Source organism: Macaca fascicularis, chromosome 3 (assembly GCF_037993035.2).
Source record: "Macaca fascicularis isolate 582-1 chromosome 3, T2T-MFA8v1.1".
Classification (NCBI taxonomy): domain Eukaryota; kingdom Metazoa; phylum Chordata; class Mammalia; order Primates; family Cercopithecidae; genus Macaca; species Macaca fascicularis.
In genome coordinates, this window is record NC_088377.1 from 47,712,629 (window position 1) to 47,724,015 (window position 11,387).

The window sequence follows — 11,387 nt, forward strand, 5'->3', positions numbered from 1 at the left end:
CAGGACCTCCCGGTACATTTCTCTCCCAGCTCCTGTGAATCTATCATTACTTCAAAATTATAAAAGAAAAAAAGAAAAGATTTCTAAGGCTGCCATTTAAGGTATAGATTGGAGAAAGTAGGAAGTAGAACCACAATGTGTGACACCAATCCACACTCAAGGAAAGGATTAAAATGAAAAAGAAAACACCCAGGTTGGCAAAGGAGCACCTGGAACTTTCATATGCTACTGGTGGAAAATGTAAATTGGTACAACCACTTTGGAAAAGCATTTAGCAAGTTTCACTACAGTTGATCATATGCCTATTCCACAGTCCAGTTATTCTACTCCTGAGTACACACCCAACAGAAGTGTATGCAAATACTCACCAAAAGACACATACATGAAAATGCCAAACGGCACTAGTCTTAAAAGCCAAAACTAGAAAGGACTCTGCCCATCAAAAGATAAAGGGATAAATTTTGGTATACGCCCATAATGGGATACTGAACAGCAAAGAGAATGACTGACGTACAATCACACATAACGATATGGATAAATCTCACAAAAATAACATTGAACAAAAGAAACCAGTTGCATGCAGTGTGATTCCATTAATACAGAGTTCAAAAACAGGCTGTTACAAGTCAGGACTGTGGTTATCTTTGGGGGGTTTCAGGGAGGTAGAAAGTGAGAAGGAGGTATTTTCAGGATTGTGGGGCTGTTCCAAGCACCCGTGATATTCTATTTCTTGATCTAGATCAGGAAAAATGCTTCTCCACCACTTTTTTTTTTGAGACATGGTCTCGCTCTGTAAGGCTTAATGTGCATTATTTCCAGAGTTTTTTGGTTTTGTTGCTTTTTTTGCAAATTCTACTCCTGAGCAATTTATTTTTCTCTTTTCCCCAGTCCTTAGAATCTGTGAGCAATTTCCTGGTTTTGATATTATACCAGAGTTTTACAAGGGACTAAAACTTAAACCCATGTTTATAGGTATTTCCTCACCAGGCTCAAGTGAGGAACCATGTGAGAACCCTTTGGAAACTATGAAACACTGTACAGACTTGAGGCATTAATATCACTGACAGGTATGAACAGGCAGCAAGCAGGTCTCACCTCTATAATTTGTAGGTAATATATGTAGAAATGAAATTGAGTAAACTTTGGATTTTTTACCCCAAAGACCTAAGAGGGGAAAAAAAGTCAATATATGACATTGAGGTTACCATGTTTTCTACTTCTCCAGAGCCAGATGCCAATATTGCTTTTTAAAGCACTTCTAAAATTAAAAACAATCCCTTAAAAAAGTTCATGGCAAACATATTGACTATAAATACTTGGAAAAATACTAAATTATTATTAATGGCTTATGCAAATGAGCATTTTACTCCTACTTTAGGGATGAGATTATTTTATAAAAATAGGTCAGTGATAACCGTAAATGACATTCTAAATAAATTATGTAAACCACTATTATTCAGAACCAAACCTCAGTTTTTTAAAGAACTCACTGTATAAACAAGATCTAAGGACTCCAAATTTCTTAATCTGAAAGTAATCATTTTGCCTTATTTTAATATGATAGAACAAGCTTTTTTTGGGGGGGGGTCAGGCATCTTGCTATCATATAATAAACATAGTCTCTGGGAAAATAAGTCTGTTCAGAGCTATAAGACAAGTAGCCAAGAATTTTATTCTGTAGAACCCAGGAGTCTTCCTAGTGAGGAAGTCCTTATAAACGTGAGTATATACTTTGAAATGCTATAATATTTTAGCCTTTTAAAATACATTCGGCACCATCATTTTGATTTTTCAGAATGTCTACATTTCAAAACGATTCCTATTGGCAGTTAATGTACTTACTAGTTGCACTAAGAAATTCTTATCTATTTAAGAGCTTTTTAATCTTTTTAATTGTTGAAAAACAATATACGCTCAAGGGGGTGAGAGAAGGGAGGAGATTAAATATTACAAAAGGCATATAATGAAAAGTTGCCCTCTCTTCTCTCTTTTCTCTCCTCTCTCCTCTCTCTCTCTTTCATCTGAAGAGGAGAACAGGAGAATCTCTTCAGAGGAAATCAACAGTCAACATCTTCCAGTCATATTCTATACAGACCTATCTATAAATTTCCCCCTTTATTTTTATTTCTTGTTTTATTATTCAAATAGCACTCACACTAGTCTCTGTTTTGAATCATGCTTCCCCCCCCACCCCCACACTCAATAATGTATCTTGGAGAATGTTCCATATCAGAATATAAAACGCTATCTTACTATTTTAAACAGCTACGCATCATTGGGGATACACAACCATTTACTTAACTAGTCGCTGCTGATACACATTCACGTTGATTTCAGTCTTTTGTAATTTCAATCAATGCTGCAATGATTTTGCATATCAGACTTGACATAAATGTGTGAATACACCCATAAAAGTCCGACATGTAGACTTGCTAGATCAAAGAGCATAAACATTTATGATCTGATAGATAGTACCAAACTGCCCTTAGTACCTACTCTATCAATTTATATTCTCAACCACCAGGGTAAAAGACCTGTTTTTCCACACCCTTGTCTCATCACAGAAAAATTTCAAACTGTTTGGTCTGCCATTCTTCTAAATGAAAAATTGTTTCATTCTTACTTTTAATTTGTAGTTTGTTTAGTATGAATAGGACTGATTATCAATGAAAAATAATTTCTTAAAGAAAGAAAATGGGCATTAGAGAGAACAGGGCACAGTGGCATATACTTGTAGTCCCAGCTACCCAGGAAATTATGTTTGTTTGAGCCCAGGAGTTCCACGCTGCAGTGAACTATGATCATGCCAGTGTCCTCTAGTCTAGCCTGGACTACAGAGCAAGACCCCATCTCTAAAAAAGAAAAGAAAAGGAAAGAAGAAGAGAGAAAATAGGGTAGCCTTTTCTTTTTTTTTTTTTTTTTTTTTTTTTTTGAGACGGAGTCTTGCTCTGTCGCCCAGGCTGGAGTGCAGTAGCATGATCTCAGCTCACTGCAAGCTCCGCCTCCCGGTTTACGCCATTCTCCTGCTTCAGCCTCCCGAGTAGCTGGGACTACAGGCGCCCGCCACCTCGCCCAGCTAGTTTTTTGTATTTTTTAGTAGAGACGGGGTTTCACCGAGTTAGCCAGGGTGGTCTTGATCTTCTGACCTCGTGATCCGCCCGTCTCGGCCTCCCAAAGTGCTGGGATTACAGGCTTGAGCCACCGCGCCCGGCCAGGGTTGTCTTTTCACGTTTCAAATCCATTTCTATTTTCTTTTATGTGAATTGCCCATATCCTTTGCCTATTAGGTACTGGCCTTTTCCTAATTGATTTTAAAGGCTCTTTATGTATTAGGAAAACCACACTTTCATTTTCATATCCATTATAGATTGTTTTTATAGTTTGTCTTTGCATGTTTTATCCTATTTTTGCCATGGAGAAATTTTCCATCCAGCTAAAGTTTTTTTATTGTTTATAATTGTTTTTCAGCTGATCTTTTGGGCTTTTAAAGATATATCATAACATCTGTAAATAACAGCAATTTTGTCTCCCGCTTTCTGATGTCTTTCTGTAGTTATTAATAGTAACTATTTTGACAGTGTACATCCCTGCATTGTTCCTGATTTTAATGGGAATGCTTCCACAATTTCATCATTTAAAGATGATGCGGGCTAGGTGCAGTGGCTCATGCCTGTAATCATAGCACTTTGGGAGGCTGAGGCAGGTAGACTGCTTAAGCTCTCGAATTCAAGACCAGCCAGGCAACACGGCGAAACCCCTTCTCTACCAAAGCTACGATGATTAGCCGGCCATGGTGTCACATACCTGTGGTCTCAGCTACTCGGGAGGCTGAGGTGGGAGGATCACTGGAACCCAGAAAGTCGAGGCTGCAGTAAGTCATGATCGTGCCACTGCACCCCAGCCTGAGTAACAGAGCGAGACCCCGTCTCCAAACAAAACAAAAAATAAACATGAGGCTGTCCCATGGCACATTACCTGGCCTGGGAAAAACATAAAATAAAATAAAAATAAAGATAATGCTGGTTTTGGCTTCTAACACTATTTCTCTAAGGAACTTTCTGAATACATAGAGAATTTATCAATTCATTGTATTATTTTTTCATGTTTATTAATCGGTTCTATAGATTTTCTTCAATATAAAAGTACATTATTAGCTTTATTATTTACCTGGTTATTTAGGAATAAGAAATAACAGGAATCTATGACCATATTAACATTGTGATACTCTATAAATAATTCATAACTACTCATTAAAATATTTAATCCATCTCTAGCAGGTCCCTTTGTAATCTAAAAAGACAGATCTCTGGCATTAAAGATAGGAAAACTGAATCAAGAAAAGATTATAGTTCTATGCACCCCCTCCCCTTTCTTCACTGTGGTACTTGTGTGAATTAGAAATCAAATTCAGACCTTCTGATCCCCAATCCAGTGTTGGAGCCATAAGAAACCATCATGTCCTTTAGAAAACTCAGCGGATGCCCAACATACAAAGAAGAACACAGGCTGCCGTCTACAATCTGCAGCTTCATGACATGCTCTTACAGACTCCTGAAAGCAAGCCCCAAGTTGGGCTCAGGAGCTTAAAACATCTGAAATGCATCATCCAGCAGCCAGGAGGATAGGTTCCTGTTCAGTGATAAACGATGTTGCCGACATTCCTCAGCCAATTAGAATTCCTTTCAGCTGCAGTGGAGGTGAACACAGCTGGAATTACAGAGTGGGGCGCGTCACCAGACGGGCTCATTGTACATTATTTAAGCCTTGTTTTAAAAGAATATAAGGGTTTTTTCCCCCCATTAGTCCAGAAATGTAGAAACAACATTCCACTTGGTTTAAATATCGAAATGAATTAAATTGCGTCTGCAGACAAAACAGTAATACTGACATTTTAAAAAGAAGCCACATGGCTATGTGCTTTTGTTTTTTAAACATAGCTCCATGGCTTTCCTTTAACTAGAAAGGCCTTAGGGACTTTAGTCAGTCAGAATGAGTTCCCTGGACAAGAAGCTAATTTAGGTTGGAGGCTTTCACTTACAAACTCACTCACAAAATAACAAACCAGTAATTTAACTTGTTCAGTGACCAAAAAAAAAAAAACTGTATATTCCTTATTTGTTTTAAAAAAAATTAGCCTCTAAAATGGTTTTGAAATTATATAAAATTGATCCAAATAAGCATCCTATAAGTTAGCTTTCTTACCCAGCAAATCAGAGCATGGCAAAGATACCAAGTTATTTCATCCATTTGAGGCTTTTTTGAACCTCACTCAATAAAATGCACAATTCAGCTATTTTAACTGTTAACCAGTGCCCACAATGTTGTACAAAACAGCCAGTCTAGTTAACTGGATCACTGAGGTGATATTGAAACATTATTTGTCTTTTTGTCTTTTTTTCTTTCTTAATCCATGAGGAAATATTTCATAAATAACACAGCCTCCAAAACCTCCTTTCTTTCACCCAATGTTCCACACTAGAACCTGACATTGTGACTGAACCAAGAAAATGAAAATTTGTGGAAGAGAAAGAAAAACCCAACATTCAGAAATGACTTTTGTATGTCGTTTAAACTAAGACTAGAGGGTTTAAACTCTGACAGATGGGCTTGAAGTAAAAAATCTTGGTTTGATAAATCACAACTACGGTAAAAATGGAGATAGAAATAAAGCATATGAAAAATTTCATGTCTAAAGTCAGTTGGGTGGGCCAAGAAGATTAAAAGGAAAAAAAAAAGTATTTGAAAAGAGAAAGTTGTTTTAAAAGGCAACGCAAATGTGATCAAATCACAAAATCAATGATAAAAACCTCTATTTGGCAGGACGTGATTCTTCTTAAAGTATAATTGCAATTCAAGTTTTGCAACAGCATTTGTTCTAACCCATCCTACACCTTCCAATAATTCAGCTCAAAGAACTGCCTTAAGCTGTGTCTTCCTAAATTTGAGGCAAACCCTAATGTAAATGCAAAGGGAGCTAAAAACTGACCACTTATTCCATCTTATCACAACAACTGTGTTATATGGTTTTTGAAACAAAAGTTTGGCCTGCCTTACATAAGTGAGGTTCTTAGCTGGTACAAATTGACAAAGTCAACAGTCTGAACAATTTTCTTAATCTTTCTTGAGAAACTTAACTATTTTGAATCAATCGAGACACGTATAATTGATGAATCAACGTCATCAACAGCTATTACTACAACTATTTCACTCAAAGTTGCACCATCTGAATGCCAAAACACAAGTCACCCTTGTATCTCATGTGCTACAATTTTAAAAACAACCTCCTATTTCCACATGCTATGAAGGAAAGCCACTTTGTCCCTCTCTATTTGGAATTAGAGTTTTTCTTACTTCACAATATGTAGTCATGCTCCAAAAGATATAAAAACACCAAGACATCTGAGAGTATTTCAATGCATAAAAGCAAAAAAAGTTTAGGCACTTGGTATTTCACCTAATTGGTTGACATTACAATAAAATTTAATCTTCTTGAAGAGCATTGTAGAACCCTGAATTCCATTCTTTTACCTAAAGTGGCCTAAACAATGCGTCTGGGATTCATTTGTGTACCACATAAGAACAAAGTTTTTGCAAAACCTGCTTGATTCTTCAATCGAAATGTTTCTAAAGTGTTTGATTTGCCAGTGAACTCCAATGACTACAAGATAATGCTCTTTAACAAAGATTACTTGATTCTGGATATATTATGCCCCCAAACCTACTGAAACAATTTAAAAACTATTTTCCTACTAAAATACCACAAAAACATTCATTAAAATGATATTATTTTAAATATAAAGGCTCAAATATTCTTCTGTTTAGACCAGGTTGCCAAAGCAGTTCCACATATTATCCAACAGTTTTCAAAAACAATCTCACATGAAGAAATAAAGTCATAAATGTAATCAATACACAAAATTAATGCTTGGCATAAATCAAACACATGTGCTACACTCCAACACAATTTTCTGAATATCAGGATTAAGAACACTAGTAAGCCTAAGTGCCCAACGGTGATTTGAAATAAGTAGGTAGCCAAATTGATATATCCTGTGAGAAGGAGGATCAGAGTATTATAACAGAGCTGAAATCTCATTTGATATATAAAGAAACTGAGACCCAAAAAGGTTAAATAACTTGTTCCGTAACACGTAGTTAATGAGAGATCTGTCTAGAATCCAGGTCTCCTAACTCTAAATCTAATGCCCTATTCACCCCCAAATAGAATCGTGGACCCCAAAGTTCTAAATGTAGTCTCTTCAGCATCTTTTTTCTTTTTTTTTTTTCTTTTTGAGACAGAGTCTTGCTCTGTCCCCCAGGCTGGAGTGCAGTGGCACAATCTCAGTTCACTGCAAGCTCCACCTCCCGGGTTCAAGCTATCTCCTGCCCCAGCCTTCCAAAGAGCTGGGACTACAGGCACGTGCCACCACGCCCAGCTAATTTTTTGTCTTTCTAGTAGAGATGGGGTTTCATCCGTGTTAGCCAGGATGGTCTCAATCTCCTGACCTCATGATCCGCCCCATCTCAGCCTCCCAAAGTGCTGGGATTACAGGCGCGTGCCACCACACCCCGCTAATTTTTTGTATTTCTAGTAGAAACGGGATTTCACCGTGTTAGCCAGGATGGTCTCAATCTCCTGACCTCATGATCCGCCTCAGCCTCCCAAAGTGCTGGGATTTCAGGCGTGAGCCACCGCGCCCAGCCATCTTTGCTATCTTTGCACTGAATATCGCTCTGTGTATATTCATTGACTGGTTGAAACATCCCTCATTTTTTTAAAGTCCTTTTTTTTTTTTTTTTCAAATAACAAACATGGAAATAAACTCTGAAACCTGTAACAAAAGTATTCAACTTCTGAAAGATTGTTACTCAACATTCCAGAAGTGAGAGTTCAAACTTCCCTTAACCAAAAAGATGAGGCCAAAACCTATTCCGCTGTCAACAAACTTTCTAGTTCAAACCTTTCGAGGTAAACTAAGGTTCCACGTACTGGCATTGCATGTGTACACCATCACCGCTAAACCGCAATCATATTGTAAGGATGATCACACTCACAGATCCTCTCAAACCATTCATAACATCTACTGAAAGGGAAAGGGAAAGGGAAAGGGAAAAGGTGTTTCAGAAAGAACACTCATCACCTGGTCCTTCCCTATCAAATGTCATCCAAAAATTCCTTAAAGCATTCTTGCATCGATAATCTAAATTCCTGAATCCAAAAATAATTTGGGAGGAGGACAACCCAAGTCCTCCCTTTCAAGGCCCAGGCTTGGCAACTAGGATTAATTAATATATATATACCGGACATAAACATTTCAATTAAAACCTATTCCTTCTAAAACACTCATCATATTTCTAACAAAACACAAAATCAGTTGCTTTCGCTTTTAACAAGATAACTGAAACCAATATGATGTCAATTACAGACTGAGTTGTAAATCAGAACCAAGTTAAAAGCTTTCCAAGTATTACAATCTCAAAAATGTTACTTTTATGTTACCGCATAAATAAAAATGTATCTACATTGTATCTACAAAGTGAGAAGTGTTTCCTATCAGCCCTGGTGTGAAGAAATCTATTTCCCCAGAAGCAAAGATCCCAGAGGAAACTACCTCTTACATTACAAAACCAGGGTCTGGGTCTGGGTCCAAATCATTATCTCATTATCTTTATACAAAAAAACAAAACCTTCTCTTCAGACAAAAGTTGGGCCATGCAACAACTATGGGCTCTCAAAGTAAATTTTAGTTTTAAAAAAATTACCCATTGTTTGCATGGATTTTACCAATGACTTTATGGCTGCGCATCTGCCATATAGTGTTCAAAACGCTCATTCTCTCTTTGAAAGGACCTGCCCAGACCAGGACTTTGGAGTTCTCACCCGACTGAGCCACTGAACAGAAAAATCCAGGGGAAAATCCCTGACGGGGATTAGAATGAACTTTTTAGTTTCTTTACAGAGCTGGAAATATTCGAGTTTGGAAAGTCCCGGAGCAGAGCCACATTTGCAACACGGCCGTCCTGCTTTAGGGATGAATTGAAACTGGGAAGACAGTAGTACCAAGGAGAGTGAGAAAGGGAAAATGAGGATGCAGCCTGGTCCAGAACCTCTGGAGCCCACTGGGGAGACAGGCTGGCATCACATCCACGCCACCAAGTCGCAGGCCCACGGCAGAGAGTTGCGCTCACCCTTGAAGGTGGCACTACAGAGCCACCCAGGAAACACGGGCTTTTCACTGAAGACGAAATGAATCAAGGAGCCTGCGTGTGGGCAGCTTCCAAAGCCTCCAGTGAGTGTGGGAGTAGGGATCAGCGTCTCACGGGCGCTCAGGGTTGCTGAGTGTGAGGGTGATGGTGAAACAAAATGCAGAAAAGGTAAAAATTGAAGAAGCCGAGTCAAAAGTAGCTAGCGGTCTGGCCTAAGAGACAGGAAGTGGCCCAGACTGAGACTGACGAGGGCTGGACCAGGGGGAAGTGAGGAGAGCAGGACTGGGAGCAGCTACAAGATAGGATTGAGGAATTTCAGGCTGAAGGAAAGAAAGGGTGGAGGCCCCGCCAGACAGCAGCGAGGGGGCGGGGCTAGGCAGGAATGAGGGCGGGGCTTGAAAGTGAGGGGCGGGGCTAGTGGAAGAAGGAAATGAGGACGGTGTAGGGGGTGAGGGAGAACGAAAAAGGATTGAGGGGGTGAGAAGCGGGTGGGTGGGGGCAGGAGGGCAGAAGCAAGGGGCAAGTGGAAGGGGAGATAGCAAAAGAGAGGATGGAAGTGGGGGAGAAGTGGGTGGGAAAGTCCAGGAGGATGAAGGGAGCGAGCAGGTGGGAGGGGAAACAGGAAAGCAAGAGAGAGGATGGGAAAGTGGTGAGAAGTGAGGGATGGGACCAGGGGAACAGAGGCGAGGCCAGGAAGGAAAAGCGAGGGGGCAGGTGGGCGGAGAGGTTGGGAAGCAAGGAGAAGCATGGAGGGCGTAAAAACGGCGGAGGAGAGAAAAAAACGAGAGAAGCAAGGGGACGGGGCCAGGAATGAAGAAGCGAGGGGGTGGGACCAGGAAGAAGTGAGGGCCGAGGCTAGGAAAGAAGTGAGGAGGCGGGACCAGGAAGAAGTGAAGGCCCAGGCTAGGAAAGAAGTGAGGGGGCGGAACCAGAGAGAAGCAAGGGAGCTGGACCCAGGGAGAAGCGAGGGGGCGGGACCAGGGAGAAGCGAGGGGGCGGGGCCAGAGAAGTAAGGAGGCGGGAGCAGACAGGAGCGAGGGGGCGGGACCAGGGAGATGTGAGGGGTCAGGTGCCGGGGAGGTAAAGGTGGGGAAAGGAGAGGACCGCCAGGGGGCGGGGCCTGGAGGGAGAAGCGAGGGGTCCGGTGCTAGGGAGAAGAAGGGAAGCGAGAGGCAAGGGGCCGAGCCGGGGAGAGGTGAGGGGGCAGGGCCTGGAAGGAGATGCAAGGGGCGGGGCCAGGGAAGGAGATGCAAGGGGCGTGGCCAGGAATGGAAATGAGAGGGGCGGACCCAGGACGGAGACGCGAAGGGGCAGGTGCGGGGGAACGGGAGACCGTGGGGGCGCGAGCGGCCAGGGGGCGGGGCCGGGCAACGGCGAGGGGGCGGGGCCGGGAGGGAGAAGCAAGGGGCGCACGCCGAAGGGGGTGACGAGGTCCTGGGACAACGGCCGGCGTGGGGGAGGGCCGCTTCCAAGGGCGCCCGGCGGGGAATTCCACGGAGGGCGAGGGGGCGCAGGGGCGCAGGGGCGCGGGTGGGCCTCCCGCCGGCCGTACCTGTCAGACGGATCTTGATGCTGGAGCCGTTCCTGCGTGTCCCGGGGTTCGACATCTCCCGCCAACGATCGGGCAGCCGCGGATCCAGCGCCACCGCCCCCCGGCCCGGCCCGGCCCGGCCCCGCCGCCGCCGCCTCAAGGTTACGGCTCCGGGCTGGGCGCCGGGGTCCAAGCCGGGACACAAACTCCGCGGCCCAGGCGTCCGGGCGGCAGGCGGATGGTCGAGCCGGGAGATCGGCGCTCGCTGCGGCGCTCTGACTCTCGCTCCTCCCAGCCGAGCCCAGTCCCGAGCCGCAGCCGCCGCCGCCTCCACCACCTCAGAGCCGGACGCCCGCCGCCCTCGCCGCTTCCGCCGCCGCCGCCGCCTCCCCGAGCCGCGCGCGCGCCCGCCGCCGTGCCGGCCCGGCCCTGCGCGCCCCCGTGCCTGCGTGCGTGCGCGCCCCCGCGGCGTGCTCCGGGGCGGGGCGGGGCGGGGCGGGGCGCGCCGCTACGTCGCCCACCCGCCTCGGGCGCGCGAGGCCCGGATCGCGCGGGATGGGGTCTTCCCGCTTCCTCGAGCCAGCGGGTGGGAGAATCTGGCCCCAAGCCCGGGAAGGGAGAGCAGAGCTGGCCCCGGGGCCCAGTGCGC

At 43.7% G+C, this 11,387-nt stretch overlaps 1 protein-coding gene across 8 annotated transcripts in view; it reads right to left on the reverse strand.

Annotated features, from left to right (window-relative positions):
- Window positions 1-11,130, reverse strand: part of SMURF1 (SMAD specific E3 ubiquitin protein ligase 1) — a 122,385-nt gene extending 111,255 nt beyond the window's left edge. For 4 of the 8 annotated variants that reach the window (XM_065541693.2, XM_065541692.2, XM_065541691.2 and 1 more), the window contains exon 1: window positions 3,805-4,795. In XM_065541693.2, coding sequence (XP_065397765.1) covers window positions 3,805-3,952 — 148 coding nt within the window. In that variant the 5' untranslated portion in view covers window positions 3,953-4,795. Of the gene's footprint in view, window positions 1-3,804; window positions 4,796-9,189; window positions 9,530-10,759 lie in introns of those variants that run through there. The other 4 variants (XM_005549123.5, XM_005549122.5, XM_005549121.5 and 1 more) reach the window with 2 other exon arrangements.
- Window positions 11,131-11,387: the final 257 nt, after the last annotated feature.